Here is a 19481-nt window from a genome sequence, read left to right on the forward strand (position 1 = left end):
AATCCACAAGACCATAGACTGTCCTATTTGTCATGATAGGTTTGAGAAGGGTTCTCCTTTTAGACCTTTTGTTAACTTTTGTGGACTTCATAGTGGAATATTACCCAACAATCCTGGTGAAGGACAGTGAGGACTAATGTTCTCATTTGGGACACGTGCATTATTTCTCAAGCTTCAGGCTAGGTTTGTCCCTTTTTTCTTTTAATTGAGAGTTTGTTCTGCTATCATCAGTATTGATTGACAATAAAACCTGTTTTTATCAACTAGGCATCAAATGTAGACTTAGAAGATGAAGTAAGGGGTTGACACTGTGATTTGGGATATGTCCATTATTTGTCGATTTCTAGGCAAGGATCGACCCCTTCTTTGTGTCCATTGAGAGTTTTGTTCTAGTATCAGTATTGACTGACCTTAAGAGCTGGCTTCATCATCCAGGCGTCAAGTGTAGACCTGGAAAATGGCAAGGGCTAATGATGTCATTTGGTACGTGTCGATTATGTTTTTATTTATAATGTTAGGTTTGACCCCTTTTCATTTGATTGCAATTTTTTTCCTTGTATCAGTTTTCATTGATCTTTGTGAATGGCTTGGGGTTGACATTGTCATTTGGGACACATACATATTTCTTGATTTCTAGACTAGATTTGATCCCTTTTCCTTTATTTTTATATCAGTATTTACAGACTATATAAACGAGTTTCATCAACTAGGCATTAAGTGTAGACTTAGAAGATGGCGAGGGATTATGTCTGTTTGGGATATATCTGTTTTTTTTTTTTCTAGGGTAGGTTTGACCCCTTTTCTTTCAATTCAAAGTTTTGTCCTGGTATCAGTATTTACTGACCATAAACATTTTATCAACCAGGCATCATGTTTGCTGCTCAATAATATCAGTGCGTGGTGGCCATTACTTAACAACTTTTCACACAGACATTGATTTGCAGCACCAAATTGACTGGAAGTTATTTGTAGTGACATGAACAACATCAGTTGATGATGCCACAAAATTGAGCAGAGGATAACCTTATGCAAATAAACATTGAATGCAACAACTATCAATGGGAACGAGAGAGAAATTGAGTAGGAATGTAACACAGTGACTCTGTGACCTTTGTGAATTAATACCTCTGTGTAAACACTTTTTGGTTGTAGAATTGCATTCATTTTAAATGTTTCAGACAAGTGAAATGGTGTGCTTGCAGCCATAAAACGGATTAACACATGGCCTGTACATGTGTAGTAAAAAGCCGCTACCACTGAATGCCCTGTTGTCAGCTTTCTGAGAGAAAATCTGATTTGGCAGTCACTCCTAGAATGGTCCCAGGCCACTGCGTTATAATAACATTTGCACCCCAGGAACGCTCTTGTTGACTCTACGTTGGATACAGTCATGTACAGAATCAAAGCAACCAATTTAAACATAGACCACTGAGTTATTTTGTTTAATTTCATTTTATTAAAAGAAATGTCATTTGTGGAAAGCACTGTTGGAATAGGGATTGAACTACCGTTGTGTCAGTGAAGCAATTGTGTGAGTCTGTATTATTATTATTATTATTATTTTTTTTTTTTTTTATATATATATATAATTTAATTGTAAATAAGGTCAGACACTGCTGGAGTAGGGATTGCAAGTACTTGCACTGTGGCAGTTTTGGCAGTGTGTAGTTATTATTTACAAGTGCTGTTTTATTTTATTTTATAAAAACAGAGCTGTAAATTGTTTCAGACACTGTCTAGAGATTATAAGAGCTTATTCTGATTTAACTGGATTTTCAATGTAATCGTTGAAAGCTTTTCTTGGTTTGGGATGTTTCCACAGCTCTTATCATTATTAAATAAACTAGGCCAAAAAAGGAACTAATTTCACTTGACTGTGTATGCTGCTGCTAACCTACTAATTGTGGACTACTATTAATTGCATTTATTAAATGCTTAATGGTTTTCCTAGTACTTATACTTGAGTTAGATGAAAGACTGACTCATTGTGGGTTGAATACTCAACAGAGAACACAGCCAGATTAGTAAGTCATTTGTTTTGCTCCACAGCATAGGCCTATATTATAATAAAATGTAATTGGCTTGTATTTGATGCTTGTTATGCAGTTTTAACCTTTTTCTGCACTGAATCCTAAATCTTCCCTATGTAATTTGGGCAACACTCCAGCCAAGTTATCAGATTAAGTGCACTTAGTTTTTGCTGTGTAGGAGCTGAGAAGAGAAATGGAAACATAGATGGAAAGATAGAAAATAGAAGGCTGAAACGGTAGGACAGAAATGGCTTTGTTTGGTAAAGGCCTTCCTGATGGGGTGAGGGGTGTTCAGACTGTCACAGTGGATAAAGTCACCGCCGGTATGTCCTGACACATGGCTCTCAGTCTTTGTGCTTTTGCTTTCATTTCTTTCTTATTCTGATGGCCTGACTGACTGAAAGGATGTTTATGTTGATTTCCAAACCAACACTAGACACTAAATGTCACTGTATCTCCACCCTTTGTCTGCAGGTGTATTGTTACTATAGTTGGTTTACAATGACTTGGGTGTGTGTGTGACCGTCTTTTATGCTCAGAGCAGTATGTAATGAAATATGTGAATGGATACAAACAAATAAGTGGCTTATGGCACACAAACAGCACTTTCTTTTCACTAGATCTGACTGAATGCAGATAAGCTGTTTACAGCTAGATCTTGGGGTTTGGATTCTGTTTTATGTAGATTTATTACAAACTGTATGCACATACAATTGATAAATTAGAGAAAATAATTGTTAATGGCAAAACCGGATAATGATTCCAATATTTATTACAGTTCTGATTAGGCTATCTCATTATTTTCTGTATGAAGCATCTGATTCGCCGTCAGTGTTGTTGTTGTTGCTGATTCACTTACTCACTACTTGTGCATATGGCGCGCAACAGTCTTTGGCATTGTGTTTTTCAAGGAAGATTGACTCATTCTGTGACACAAAAACAACAGAAGCAGTCTAACGAGCGTTGGATTCGAATGCAGACTTGAACCCAGTTACCATTAGCACCCTGAGGACACAGGAAGAGTGACAAAAGGGTGCGTGGTGAGATGGCAGCGGGGTTGAGCAGAACTCGGCTGGCTATGTGTGGAATGTGGCCTGTCAGGACAGGCCCATGGGGAAGATAAACCCTCAGCAGGGCCAGAGGTGAGAGAGTTGAAAGATTAATGCAGTTACTGTATCAATATGAACACCAGTGGGCTTACAGTGGCGATCTACACTAAACTCCTCTGTATAAATCCCTCAACAGTACCCCTCTCCCTTTTTGTTGTTGTGCTTGCAATGATTTTTGCTGCGTCTTTTTCTGACAGTTTTAAATGATTCCATGTTTGTTGCATTAGTGCGCACATCTACTTGATTGTGTCGTGTCATTGTTCAGTACAGCTTATTCAGTCTTTTTACTTATTTAACAATTTTGGTTTCTGAAAATTCAGTGCATCCATACTGAACTATACCTTTACACAGTTATGTGGCTTTGTTTTTTTGTGTGATTTTCAAATAATGTTTTGTTTCAAATCAAAGTTTATGTTGTGGTTTACCTCATACAGTAGGTTGGTTTGGTTTGTGGTTTATAATGAAGACTTGTGCACTCTATTACACTGAACAAATACAGTTACATTTGTACTAATTAAATCTAAAAAACAACATTATTTATATAATCAAGTCAAAAACTATTTATCGTTTGATTTGGTGAATAATTTATTTGAACCTGTTTAAATTAACAAACTGATTCAAACTGCTTACCATTACATCTAAGCACGAGACAGAGAGGGCCGCTTACTAGGAATGTAGCGATTCACTCAACTCACAACCACTATTTTGATTTCACGATTCTATTTGATTCATTATTTTTTTTTTTTTTTTTTTTTTTTACAAAATTACATTTAAGACAAATTATAAATTAAAGATGTCCTTTTATTATTGCTTGGACAAAATGCTGCACTTCTTTGTGAAATTTATATAAAACTCTACAATAATAGACTAATAAAGCGCTTGCATATTATTGCTTGTTTGTTGTTTTTGATTGCTTCTATTTTCCTCATTTGTAAGTCGCTTTGGATAAAAGCATCTGCTACATAACAAAATTTAAATAGAATTTAAATGTAAATAACAAAACTAAATTGAAATTTTAAATCAAGCCCCAAATCAAATAAATAACACAAATAAAATAAATCTCTTCATATAAACAAAATAAGGCTTTGTCTGTGCTCTTTCCATTTAAAATGAGAGGCAACCACTGCATTGTAATCATGATCCAAACAAAGAGGCTGCAAACATGAACAGTTTTTAATCTAAATTAGATTGTATAATTTCAAAATTTGAAGCAAAAACAAATATGATTTGACTTCAGTTTTGCAAAACTATAGATAAAGCATGAAACCGAAACGGCAGACGAGCTGAACGAGACGCAGATTCACTCTTTACCTGTAGGTGGCACATAATTAATTTCCTTGGTTTCCGCTGTAAACAAAGCATTGCTGCACTTATGAACTTTAATATGAATTATACAGAGGCAAGATGAAATTGTATTATTTATTATCTTTACATATTTTAATCTATTTTTAACCGGCATACGGATAATCATTACATCACTGCCACTTAACCCTAGCTGTGTTTGTGTAGCTAGTCTTTTTTCAAAATAGTTAAGCTGTAGTATCACTTTCAGCTTCTCAATCCTGTTTGTTTGAGTGGTGACATCAGTCATGAAATGTGTTTTTCTCACTCTGTCACCTGCACCGGCTTCCCTATTTATCTTCTTTGGACAGGCTCATTTTTCTGGTTGTTCATTTGATATGTTGACATTCTTTCCATTTTGTTTGAAAGTTTAAACATCAGGGTTAATGTTTAAAGAACGTCGTCTGAAGGTGATTAGATTTTTATCATATTTCTTTTTGAGCTCTGTGTTTTAAGGTTACTAAATGGAATGATTAGAATCTACAGACCATTTCTTATTCTCCTGATACTATCTGTGTTTGAAGTCTCAAATGTATCTCAGTAAACACTTACTGCTTGTTCCTGCTCATCTGTCTTCCAGCTAAGTACACCTTGCACCTCTATGGAAATAACAAGGAAGTGATTTACAGTAAGCTCTTGCCCCCTCTGCTTTTGCCTCTCATGTTGCAGACACATACTGTAATGTGTCTATCACAGTTTAAAGGCTTTTGCATCAGCAGTAATTACTTATTGCTTAATCATAATCCGTCTATAAAAGATTAAGCGGCGGCCCCTATGGCAGTCACATGGCGGAGCGGGGGTTTGTTTTTTACTTTATGCAAAGCAGTCAGGTCACATGACCGCCTCTGTTTGTTGTGTCAGCTGAATGAGAAGAAAGGAGAGATTTATAATGTGGGTCAGCAAGTCATAACTTCTCTATGCAATAGTTTCAGTTTGAAATCTGGCCTGTTAAATGGCAATGCGTGAATGTAATAAAACGGAGGGAATAAACTATCATGTTAATAAACTTAAAAAGAGTCTCTTTCTGTTGACAGAACACTAAAATAAACATATTTTATGCATAACACTAAGGTTAGTTTATTTTATTTGATCTCACTAGATTAGCAAGTTGTCAAAATGTAGAAATTTGGGCTGCTTATAAATATGTGCCAAATGTTAAACAGTGATGGAATCAAATATCATTTTAGTATGTATGAGGACAGGTTATAGCCTCTAGGTTACATGCTTAGTGAAATGTTTTGTGGTCTAGTTCTGTGTTTAGTAATCTGGCTTAAGCATCTCTGGCTTAAGTTCTCTGCTAGTTTATGTCAGTTTTATTAATGGAAAATAATGTTGCAATAAACATTTCTTAAGTAGTATTTTTGTAATCTTTTCCAGTAAAACATAAAAAAAAAAGAAGATATTTTTACTCAAATACAAAACATATTTATTGTTAATATATAGTGTATTTCTTTAAACCAAATTATATGTTTATTTAAATTATGAGTGACTGATTGACTCTGTATAAAGAGACTTGTATGTATGCTTGTGTCTGATGACAGTGAGAATATCAGACTTTTTAACAGTTGTTTATTCCGCTTTGGTGAAAATGGAGGTCATTTTTATGTGCAATGAATCCTCATTAATTTCATCATCTCTTACTGTTGCAGTTCCAGCCATAACCACCTTCACTTGCAACGCAGCTCTCCAAACACCATTTTGGAATAAACCACAGCAAAGCTTTCCAAAAACTGGTAAAAACAAAACCAAAGACAGACTTGATGGGCCATATCTGACGCAAAATCCAAAATCCAGCCAGTCCATGTTAACTTACAGTAAACACAGACCACATGGGTTCTGGCACAGAGTGGACTTTCAAAAGGAAAATTGGACATTTGAAATATTTTTTTCATAATATAAAAAATATTGTTTTCATAAATTAAATGTAAAAATATTTCATAATAATTATATTTTTAATTTATAATTTTTTTAGTAATATCTTGATGGTTTTTACAACTTGAGAAGCATAAAAGCAATAAACAATCAAGCAAAAACAAAAACGTATCCCTCATTATTTCTGCATAAAATAAGATAAAAAAATTTAATGGTATGAAAACATAAGCTTAATTAACTTAAAATGATTATAAAAAAATAATATTAAGAAAATTATTAATTTATCAACTTGGATGTTAACAGATTTTTACTGTAATTATTTTAACTGTAAAAAATAGTTGTTTTTGTGTGTGAACACAAATTGTCAGATGGTAGTATTCCTGTTATCAGACACACTGATTACTCACAAGTCATACTGTCTTGATGCTATCCTTATGGTTTAATGCTGTTAAAGGTTATTTTATTATCAGCTTGGACTCCGAGTCAGCCAGAGGTTAGACAGAGAATCTGAACGAGTGTTGTTTGAGTCTCCTCACTGTACTCCAGGGCCACAGGTCTCTGCCACAGGGCACATGTATTGATATCGCACCACAGATAGAAAGGAATGTGTGGCGGCCCGTGATCTTTCGTGGACTGAGGGATGATCTCAGAGTTCACCCAACCAGATCACTCCAGTCGGTATGCAGGATGTCAGTAAGTGCAACCAGACGCTGACTGCTGGGTGAGGCGAGGAACGGCTCAGCTGGATTAGTAAAATGTTGATGGGGTCTGTAAGATTGAAAAGAAGTCTCTTGTGCTCACCAAGGCTGCAAAATAGATTTGTTTTAGCTTTATAAATATATTGACTGTCACTTACTTTATTAATGTCTTCTTACACACAAAAATTGTACTACATCTTGCATGTTTTAGTTAGGTTTTCACAGCTGTTCTCCTAAGGATGAAACATATTACATACAGAACCCATTTGAAGTTTCAGTTGGGATTCGACCGACTCCAATTCCAGGGAGGGGCAGCTGGGAATTCCACTGTGGCAATGGACTGGTGGAGGGGTGTTATATTCAGCTGTACTCCAGCTGTGTGGATTTATATTGGTGACCGACAGGCGGTGAAGGGGCATTGGTGCCAGACTCGCCCACTCAAGGGAAGACTTGGCTAGGACCGTCTACATCTCCACCTACATAGCCTTCTCTCATGCACTTTATTTTTTCTCTTTAGTTCCTCGTTCTTTATTTTTCCCTAGAATTATCCTCAGACTTCTCCTTTCAGGTTTTTTATCTGGTTTTCCCACAGTGTGTTTTTCTGTGACCTCAGGGCAGCCATCTGTGATCAGAATCATCTTCCTTGGCCCACAGGGCAAACGGTTCCTCACTTTATCGGCGTTGACATGCCTCACAGGTGTTTACACACACCTGCACGTCTGTACGCCTGTCCAAGGCAGAGAATCTTGCTGGTTTTGCAGATTCATGTAGCAACCGTGCTGTTCATTGTTCAGGCCATGTGGTGTTTGTTTGTGGTTCCACACCCAAATGCAAAGCTGTAAAGACAGCTGATGGACCTTCTGCTGCTGGGCTTGAGTGACAGATGCTTTTATACAAAGAGGTCTATCGTACACTAATTGTTCTTACAACAGTTGTTCATATTCAATTTTTGGAAAGTATGAACATGAGAGGCTAGTCTTGGATTATTGGGTTTATGGCAACAATGGCAATGGCAATAGATTCAGTGTGGTTTAGATTTTTTAATTTATTCAAAAACAATGAAATAATAATGTAACTTTTTAAACCTTTATTTGAACATGTTTATATGTTCTGAATTAAAGCGCTGTCAAACGATTAAAGGTGGGGTAAGTGATTTTCTGGTAGTCAATGTTGATATTTGAAATCACTAAAACAAACAAGCGAACATGACACACACAAGCATATTGAAGCAACAGTCAGCATATATTAGTTCGGTGAGACAAAGCAAAACTAATGTTACTGGCATAGTGAGAAGAAACAAAGCAACCTCTGAATCCGATCGCAGGCCTTCCCACTCCTTGAGTTCTCTCAAGTGCTGTAAAGCCGAAATTTACACAGGTGCTACTTCTTGCCTTAATCCTTCTTTTGTTCTGGAAATGTCTTCCTCTATTGTTTGTTTTCTGCCATCTCTATGTTACTGGCGTCGCTCAACTCGGCTAATGTCCGTCCTGTGCACTGAGCGCTCTCTCCTCCACATCATGAGTAGACACGCCCCTTACTGCTGACTGGCTACAAGTTTGTTTTAGTACTTGGTCCAACTCGGTTTTCAAAAAATACAAATCCCACCTTTAATCGCAAAATATCACATAAAGAAAGTTTTTGTTTATGTGATATATGTTGGTGTACATGTGCATATTTATTATGTACAGTACAGACCAAAAGTATGGAAACATTACTATTTTTAATGTTTTTGAAAGAAGTTTCTTCTGCTCATCAAGCCTGTATTTATTTGATCAAAAATACAGAAAAAACAATAATATTGTGAAATATTATTACAACTTAAAATAATAGTTTTCTATTTGAATATACTTAAAAAAAAAAATATTCCTGTGATGCAAAGCTGAATTTTCAGCATCATTACTCCAGCCTTCAGTGTCACATGTAACATCCAGTCTATCACATGATCATTTAGAAATCATTCTAATATTATGATTTATTATGAGTGTTGGAAACAGTTCTGCTCTCTAATATATTTGATGAATAAAAGGTTAAAAAGAACTGAATTTATTCAAAATTAAAAAAAAAAAATCTAATAATATATATATTCTAATAATATATTTTCTTTACCATCACTTTTTATTAATTTAACACATCCTTGCTGAATAAAAGTATTGATTTTATAAAAAAAAAAGAAAGAAAAAAATTACTTACCCCAAATTACTGACCAGTAGTGCATATTGTTATTACAAAATATTTGAATTTTAAAAAGATAGCTTCTTTTTTTTTTTTTTACTTTTTATTCATCAAAGTATCCTAAAAAGTATCACATGTTCTGAAAAAATATTAAGCAGCAGAACTGTTTCCAACTTTGATAATGAATCATCATATTAGAATGATTTCTAAAGGATCATGTTATAATGATCCTAAACATTCAGCTTTGCATCACAGAAATAAATGATAATTTTTTTTATATAGATAATTTCTTTTCTTTATTGTAAACACATATATTGTGACTTATTTGTCAATGACTCAGTGAAGTGACTTAACTTGCAGTCTCCTCTTCTCTTATTTGTCATGTTTGGATTTTATAAAAGGCTTTTTATTTTTGTTTGTGGTCAATGAAACCCAGGATTTCTTTCTATCGTCCTAAATATAGATGTGGCCTAACACATGTGCATGCAAGCTGTGTTAATTTGCACATTCTCTGTAATCCTATGTAGGGAGTGATGCATTGTGGTCCGTAGTCGCTCCTGTGATGTGGTTAGTTGGAATGAGCCAATCTGATGATTACATGCATTGTCATGTGACTACTTGTGGTGTCGACTAGGCCTAGGGGAGTCTTTCTGGGTTGACATCTTGATTTAGAGTTTTAGATGTAGCAGAACTGTTAGATCATCAAGTTGTTGCCAGGACTTTATCAAGGCTGATGGAAGTCTTTGTCCTGAGAATAGACCTCAAGTCTTGACAAAAGTTTTTTTTTTTTCTTACAGGGCTGAGTGACGCAAGCATAGCTCTCACCTGGGGGAGGACCAGTACTCCCTCATTCCCATCATCCCTTGAGCCCCCACTCTGAAGCAGCCATGGCGCCACGGAAACGCGGGGGCGGAGGGCACGGTGTGTCCTTCTTCTTCTGCTGCTTCCAGAGCAGTGACCACCCAGAGATCACCTATCGTCTGCGGGAGGACTTCGCCCTGCAGACCATGGAGCCGGCGCTGCCCATCCCCAACTATGATGAGCTGGACGCCATGTTCTCAGAGCTGGTGGTAGGTGCCAACTTCTAACATTTCTGTATAGTTTTATCTCCGCTCACTTTGTTTCAGGGACAGATCTATATCAGCCAGAACAATTACTCTTCCAGTATTTAACAATTATATTATATTACATTACATTACTTTACCATCCACAAGTTTGAGGTTGGTAAAAACATTTAAAAGCAGTGTCTTATGCTCACCAAGGCTACATTTATTTGCACAGTTTAATATACAGTACAGTTAAACAGTAATATTAGGAAATATTATTACTCTTTTCTATTTGAATATATTATAAAATATGATTAATTCCTGTGATGGCAAAGCTGAATTTGCAGTTTTACCGTCACATAATTTGTCAGAAATCATTCTAATATGTGCTCAAGAAACATTTATCTTTTTTCGCCCAGATTCTTTGATATATAAATGATTTATTGTAAACATTATATGTTTTTTTACTGTCACATTTGGACAAATGTTATGTATCCTTGCTGAATAAAAGTATTAATTTGTTAAAAAATTCTTACTGACACCAAACTTTTGAACAATAGTGTGCATTATTCTAATTTATTTTATTTTATTTTTATTTAGTTATATATAGTAAATATATAACATTATACATGACATAAATAACATTATTAATATTACTACTACTAATAATAATAAAGTAAGCATTTTTAGCATCACAGAAGTATTTTTATGTGTTGAACGTGGAGCTAATTAACCAAGAACCAAAGCGTTATTTTTCCCATACTCAGTTCCTCCTCCTTTGCACTCTATTTAGCATAATTAAGGAGCTGTAATTGATCCACCAAACATGTTGTCTTTAATCCTTGCTTGAATAGAAATCGCAGCAGTGTGGCATGCTGCAGACTTTGCCTCTCTCTCTCGTCTCCTCCTTCATCTCTGCCAGCTTTCACTTTGCACATCAATGGGTTGCATTGAGTGGCCTTGTGTCTTGGACTGCACTGCAGTGTAATTGCTTGTTTTTGGTCTGACCCACTCTTAACCTCCCTTTCCCTGTACTTGGGTTCGAACTGATTTGTTCAACACAAAGCAGTCGCAGTTGCTGTCTTTTCACAGCCCTCATAGAAAGATTTCATGCTCTCAGCACGCGCCGTTCTGGCAAATTATTGTTGAGTTTGTAAACCGGTGTTGCGTAACTGGCAACCTGCTTGCTTATTCACATGTTGTTTTTCATGAAAAGTAATATTATGTTTAGTAGAGGACACCTTGGTAATTATTTGAAATATTGTAGCTGACATTTATTTAGAGGTTATTATGCAAATGCCCCTTCATGTCAGGACTTGGCAAAGTCTTCTTAAAAATTAATCATATTCAGCCCACTGAGTGCATTAGAATTGCAAAAATATTCTTAGAACAAAGGGGCTTTTCAGGATGAAATGAAAATAATGAGGTACATGAAGGGAGTTTCCATGTGATTTAGCCATGATATGTCTTTTTTATAGAATAAGATTAGGTATTTTGTGTTATGATTGGCCCCAGATATAACATTTGAGACTCAACCAAAATTATTGCGTTATAATCCTTTTATGGTATAGAATCCAAGTGATAGTTCAACCAAAAATGTAAATTCTGCCATTGTTTAAATTACGTGAATTAGGGAAAAAAAATTTTAAAGAGTGTAAGCTACTGGTTGCTCTTATCCATACAATTACAATAAATGTGGGCATAGAAGGACCATAAAAATTTGTCCACATGATTGATTTGTCTTCAAAGATTTGAATTCCATTAGCTTATCATGTCTAATTGATTCATTCACATATTGGACATTGCGATTTCTTTTTATGACCACACCAAACAGAGCTAGAGTTGATGCCATTATTTTTATTGAATAATGACTAGGGTTGGGTATCAATTGGGTTTTATCCGATACTGGCCATTTCAATACTTTTAAAATGGTACCGGTGCCTGAACCGATACTTCTGTAAAAATAAATGAATAAAAAAAGCCTAAAAGGGATAACATTAAAGAACATTAAAAAGATTTCAAATAAATCCGTAGCTTTCACACGCTCCATGGATGCTCTCATTTCCAAAGTTGTGCTTCCCTTACTCTGATATTTAGTTAAAATGAGCGCTGTAATGACTGTATGGTCATTCTTTATAAAGTAACAACAATGTCGTTTTTAAAGTACAGTCTTAGGCACTTTAGTATCTTAAGCCAGTTATTTATATATTTTGCTGTAGCGTGTCAGTAGAAAATATCAGTTTACATTTCCAAACATTCCTTTCACCATTAATTTTAATAATAATCTAGTGAGATTGTTGAATGCACAAGCAGTCTGACAACAGACTGCCTAAGACTAAGACTTTTGCACAGTAGTGTATGTATAAAGTACGTATAATTAGATTAAGTATATTTAAATAAGTACAATTAAAGTATAACTTCATATGTGTTAAGAGCTCGATTGTCGCTGGAGGAAACAGCTGTGGTTGGATGAGCGGTGAACGGACTGAAAACTTTACAGTCAATGAAAAACCGATTGCTCCCCCGTTACCCTTAATAAACTGTATTTTTGACAAAGAACTGCACAGATACAGATATTCTAACAATCTTAACGATATACACACCTTGTATCCTCCGTTTCTGTTTGAGTCTGCTCGCGCTGCTCCGCAGCGGTCTGCTGATTGAAGAGCGCGCTGAAAAACGGAGAGGAGACAGATCTGACACCGTTTTCATATAAAAATTAAGCAGACTGACTCTGAAGCGATCGCAAATTTGTGTACAGTTTATGGAGCGAAATTCTATAGGCCCGCTAAAAAAGCCTAGCGATATTGTATAAAACAACTGAAGATAAAGCACTGTTTACATCTTATGTGTTCATTAAAACAAAATAGTTGCTTCCTGGGAAACTGACGCAAAGCCTCATCAGAGTGCAAAGACAAAAAAATAACAAAAGCTGTCATATTATTTTGCATTTGGAGACATATGCAAAATGCGTGGGAAAGTAACTGTGAGAGACAGTTATGGGAGGTAATTATACATAATCATTTTGATGACAAACTTGAATGACTAAAATAACATTTGAAATGGTGTGCATTGAGAGATTGGTCAGCTGGTTAGTCCAATTATCCAGTCATAGAGCTGCTGAGGCAAAGTCTCATGAGTTTTTCTTTCTTTTTTTTCATCTTGGAATTAATTCTGTAAATGTTTACCTCATGCATATCGTACCATCTCAGTTAAACACATAAATTGTTTAAGCACATTTTAAGATTTTATGCACATCTTGGCTTTTTCATTCAGCTTTTTTAAGTGATTTCCCAAAGTGTGCATCAAAATATGTAAATGGAAACAGCTATAGTAATTGCATATTTTCAGGTGAGCTATCTTTTTAACATTTGTATAAAGCATGTAGGCATAGTTAATGCCTCGATAAACCATTATAGTGTAATGAATTACTTATTTTAAACTGTAAAACTAATTTGGTTGATGTAATTCGAGAGTTATCCAACAGTATTCTCTAATAGAGTGCAAGTTTATTTTAATCAACTTGATTTGACAGCCCAATCACATAATGCACAGTCTACAATAGAGAGTTTATGTTCTACAGTGGACGTTTTCCTCATTATGAGTGTTGAAAGGTTTGCTGTGGTGATGTAGAGCATTGATAGATTGATGCACACAGCCCAGGCTCTAATGTTTGTTCTGCAGCTGAGTGCTGGGGCTTGATGTGGCGTGCTGGGTTCAGATAAGGCAAGGTGTGGTTTTCTGCATGAATGGAACATCCTGGTTGTAGTCTGGCTGCCCTTGACTGTAACAAAACACTGTACGTGTAAGGTCTTCATGTGTATATGCTGGGGATGTCTAGACTTTCTGCTGACTGTGCAGCTTGTTTCCGCTTAAGGCCAGGGGATTCACAGGAAGATGAGAGATGGAAGAGACACCAGGCCGGATGAGAGGAACAGCAGCTCTTCCCTGTGGAGCATGAGGGACACCTGTCACCAAGAACTTCCAGACAGGAAGCCATTACCAGATTTGGCAGACAGATCTCTGTGTAGCTCTACATGCAGGGATTTACAGTGAGAGATGTGCGCTGAGAGGCCTCTTTATTAGGTTCTGCTGCTGAAATGGGCAGGTCGATCCTTGAATGTGATCCAATTCAGTTCGTAGAGTTCACTTTCAATCAACTTTGACTGCTGAAACGGTCCTTTTCCAATATCATGTTCTGCAGGTGTTTAATAGGAATGATATGATAAAAATCGCATGTGTTTAAATTAAAAAATAAATTAATTTAATTAAAAAAACAACACGCTGAGATCTGCATTAGTGGACTGCTAGCTTTATTGAACAATGTATATTATGTTTAACTCTGTCCCCGCCAGCATTTTTTTAAAAGTTGCCAGCTACCACCAGCGATTTTGATGATTTTCAATCAAATTTGAAAGACTCCAGTATATTTTGCTGTATGATTATTTGAATATGCAATATACCAAAATAAAGATCAGAGCCTCTACCTTTAAATTTTTTTTTTTAATTATTATTCTAGCTTAAAGCATTCTTTTTTTTTATCAACACTTGAATATAGGTTGGTTTCACAAAAAGGCATAATTTTTAGCAAAAAGCTGAGAAAAACAAATTTTTGTCAAAAACTACATCTGGATAATATTCAGTGGGATTATAAAAGCATAAATCCAGTAAATCGGTTCCATCAATACCTCCCAAGCTTGCACAGACATGTACTGTACCACTTCCTGGATCAACATTTTACTCTCTAACATTATGCATTTTTCATTTATATGCTGTCTATTGCTGATGATCGCTTTAATTTTAATATGCATCTGTTTACATAAGAAATTGCTCGTTTCTCCTTCCTGTTCATGCGTGTTTTTGTTTGGGATGTTTTGTACTCGTTCAGAAGATGTGTAATAGTGCCCAAGTGTTAACAGTGAAAACATGAAAAGCCATAAAATCTTGTCAATGGTGGGGAAGCGTTGTCTTCAAAATGACGAAAGAACTAGTCAATGGCGGGGGAAGAAACTATATATATATATATTTTTTTTTTAAGAAATTATTACTTTGCAATAAGGATGCAATAAATTATGAAATATGACAGTAAGAACTTTTATAATGTTAAGAAAAAAATTCTGTTTCAAATAAATTATATTTGAACTTTATATACATCAATGTATTAAGGTTTCCACAGAAATATTAAGCAGCATATTTTCAGCATTGATAATAATAAGAAATGCTTAATATTAAAAAGCTTGCAGTGTCTCTGGTGGACAACAGAATGCTTTGTAAGAGGACATTAAAGAGAAAAACACCCTTAACAACACCCTTTCTGATTGTTCACCGATGTAGTTGCATCCAAGTGAATGGATTTCTGATAAACATTCTAATATGAATATTTTTGTTTGTATGTGTGTGTGTGTACAAGTGAAAATTCACAGTGGGATCATCAGTTTGCATGGGACTCCCATGTCGAGAGCAGCTAACAAACAAACCAGGGCTTTTTTTGTGGAAACCCACACCCACTGTGAGGACAAACACAGCACAACACAGTGATTGTTGTGGTGAACTGCTATTTCAAGGACAAAACAAATGAAATTGCAAGTGGCCGAAGTTTATGACTAGGACTTTCATTGCCAAAGGCATTGATTGTTCCGTCGACAGTCGTTCAGTGTTTACGGATGGTTTTGGACAGAATTCACAATACTCCCCAGAATGCTAAATTAGACAGAAAAATTTACTGATTTTAACATAATCACAGATTTTCATTATAAATATTTAACTCATACTAAAAAGATAAATGCATAAAATACTTCACTTACAATAGCTGTATTATTTATTTTCATTTAATTCCGTCCTATTTTTACCTGAATTGCAGTTTTAATTCAATTCGTATTAATTTTCACTTTAGGATTTTATTATTAAACAAGCATTGGCATTTTCATTTGATCTGAAAAGCTTTCATTAACTGAGATATATCCACTGTAATCCATATGATTCATTCCCTTCGTGTTTTCCAAACTCAAGTCAAGTGAAGTTCAAGTAAACTTTGGTTTATTATCATTCCAGCCATAAGTCTGCAGTGGAAAGAAATGTCATTTCACCAGGTCTGCTGTCATGGACGTTTTGTTCCCTGTGTCCTCCCTGCTGGGGGATTTGAGGAAGTATTTGTGAGTGAGGAGAAAGTTGAAAAAACATTCTGTGGTTTCCACATGCTGTTATCATTGGTTTGTGGGTGGATATTGACCCTGCCTTGAGGGGTTTACAGTTTGTTTTTGCCATGTCCAGGTTCAAAAATAACTAATCTTTTTTCTTTTTCTTTCATTTAGGATGAGCTGGACCTCACAGAGAAGCACAGAGAGGCCATGTTTGCCTTACCAGCAGAAAAGAAATGGCAGATATACTGCAGCAAGAAGAAGGTTAGAACTCTCCTACATTAGATCATTGTGTGTGTGTGTGTGTGTGTGTGTGTAGGTGGGTAGGTGGGTGAGTGTTAAACCCTCTTATCCTCGGTTGAAAGTTTGGTGAACTAGATTACACTGTCATCCTGTCAGAATCTAAACATCTCATATATCAAAGTGCTTAACATAATCACCTCTCTGTCTGATAGAAACTGATTCTGGGTTAATTAATGCCCCTTATCTCTGCTTTAAAATGGCTAATCTGTTAAATGTTTCCATTAATCTTTTCATTGACAAATTAAGTGTCAGCAAAGTTTTAGATTTTAACTGACATGTTAGACTTCTTAGCAGATGCTTTCAAACGAAAGCAACCTAAAAGAGTGCATGCGTCTCTTTAGGATACCCAGTTTGTTGCTGCAGAGAGAGTTTGGTAGTGTCTCAGTCAGCCTGTTTCCTTTCGTTACATTCATCAACATTTGAGAACCAAACAAATGATGATTCACAAAAGCTTTCCGCTTGAGAAATGCTCTACTTTACTTGTATCTATACAAACTAAGCATAACAAAAGCTTGTTTTGACTTTTTGGTAAGTTTAGTTTAGTTTTGTTTAGTTTTGTTGGCCAGGAGAGCTACCATAATATATATATTTTCATTATTTAAGATAATTTCTTTCTATCTCAATTGTTATTTCCAAATTTCTTTAAAGGGTTAGTTCATCCAAAAATGAAAATTATGTCATTAATAACTCACCCTTATGCTGTTCCAAACATGTAAGACCTCCTTTTATCTTCGGAACACGGTTTGAGATATTTTAGATTTAGTCCGAGAGCTCTCAGTCTCTCCATTGAAGCTGTGTGTACGGTATACTGTCCAAGTCCAGAAAGGTAAGAAAAACATCATCAAAGTAGTCCATGTGACATCAGAGGGTCACTTAGAATTTTTTGAAGCATCGAAAATACATTTTGGTCAAAAAATAGCAAAAACGATGACTTTATTCAGCATTGTCTTCTCTTCCGTGTCTGTTGTGAGAGATAGAGTTCAAATCAAAGCAGTCTGTATATCTGGTTAGCGAACGAATCATTCAGTTCACCAAATCAAACTGAATCGTTTTAAACAATTCGCTTCTCTAATACGCATTAATCCACAAATGACTTAAGTTGTTCACTTTTTTTTAATGTGGCTGACACTCCCTCTAAGTTCAAACAAACCAATATCCCAGAGTAATTAATTTACTCAAACAGTACACTGACTGAACTGCTGTGAAGAGAGAACTGAAGATGAACACCGAGCCGAGCAAGATAACGAACAATAGACTGACTCGTTCACGAGTGAAGAGCCGTTTCTGTCAGACGCGTCCGATTCGTGAACCGAGGAGCTGATGATACTGCGCATGTGTGATTCAGTGTGAAGCAGACCGATACACAGGGCGTCTGAACTGAACTGATTATTTTGGTGATTGATTCAGAACTGATTCTGTGCTAGTGTTATGAGCGCTGGTAAACCGAAGGCTTGAATCAAGGGCAATCATAGCAATGATGTCATTACATCGAGCGCAAAAGAACCGGTGAACTGTTTTCTTCAACCGGTTTATTGAATCGAACGGTCCGAAAGAACTACTGGTGATCCGAACACCGTTTCAGTACATGAATTAATACAGGATATTGGAAGAGAAGACAATGCTGAATAAAGTCGTCGTTTTTGCCATTTTTGGACCAAAATGTATTTTCGATACTTCAAATAATGCTAAGTGACCCTCTGATGTCACATGGACTACTTTGATGATGTTTTTCTTACCTTTCTGGACTTGGACAGTATACCGTACACACAGCTTCAATGGAGGGACTGAGAGCTCTCGGACTAAATCTAAAATATCTTAAACCGTGTTCCGAAGATAAAAGGAGGTCTTACATGTTTGGAACAGCATAAGGGTGAGTTATTAATGACATAATTTTCATTTTTGGATGAACTAACCCTTTAAGCTATTGTTTTATTATATGCTAAATATTCTTAACAAAACAAAGGATATATGAAAAACCTGTATATATGAGACAATTCAATTTTAACCTAAAGGGGTTATAACATGTATTTTTTTATTATTATTATTAAAATATGTTCCTTGAGGTTTACTTAAAATCTTTAAAAAACAAAACGACCTGTTTCAAGGGGCGTGTACTTTAAGGCTTGCCAGTAATTGGCCACTGTTATGATTGGCTAATGTTATTGCATAGGAAAACAGTATCAATGCCCCCTCACTATTGCGTGTGGGTGTTTTGACAACATGATCAACATGAAATGGTCATTTCCAGACAAAGCATTATGAAATCATTTACTTACAGTGTGATGCAGCTGCAGTCAGATGTACTACTGTTTCATCTTTCAACAAATGTTTCTTTGTGAACTCTCCATGACACTGTGCCTCGTTTACAAAACAATATGCACCAATCACTCCTCTGACATGATCCGGGATGTTACTCAAAGTGAACTGTCCACTTGTTCCTTTATGCTGGGATTCTTCTGAGTTCTGTACAAGGACTGAGTGAGCTGTTTAAACCAAACTCGTCAATTTTGTGCTACTGACGACAGACTCAACTGCGTGGACTATGTCAGAAAGCGAACTCTCATCTGTATACTGTATCCAGTGTAGACAAGATAGCGGCTGTGATTGTAATTTCTATTTGCTTTTGATGCAATGTGACACTCGATTTAGCATAATCAAGAGTCAGCCGTTAAGTGACTGAATGCCAGTGTGCGGGGCCTATGGTGAGACAAAAATGTTTGTGCACCGGTGATGTCACCCCTTCAGGATTCAGTCTTGATTTTCTTGCAATCGT

At 35.9% G+C, this 19481-nt stretch overlaps 1 protein-coding gene across 3 annotated transcripts in view; it reads left to right on the plus strand.

Annotated features, from left to right (window-relative positions):
* LOC113120993 (disheveled-associated activator of morphogenesis 1-like) overlaps nt 1–19481 on the plus strand; it is a 78625-nt gene that overhangs the window by 23204 nt on the left and 35940 nt on the right. For all 3 annotated transcript variants that reach the window (XM_026291178.1, XM_026291177.1, XM_026291179.1), the window contains exons 2-3: nt 10020–10292; nt 16580–16669. In XM_026291178.1, the coding sequence (XP_026146963.1) occupies nt 10110–10292; nt 16580–16669 (273 nt within the window). In that variant the 5' untranslated portion in view covers nt 10020–10109. The remainder of the gene's footprint in view (nt 1–10019; nt 10293–16579; nt 16670–19481) is intronic.

This window comes from Carassius auratus, chromosome 20 (genome assembly GCF_003368295.1).
Source record: "Carassius auratus strain Wakin chromosome 20, ASM336829v1, whole genome shotgun sequence".
Taxonomy (NCBI): Eukaryota; Metazoa; Chordata; class Actinopteri; order Cypriniformes; family Cyprinidae; genus Carassius; species Carassius auratus.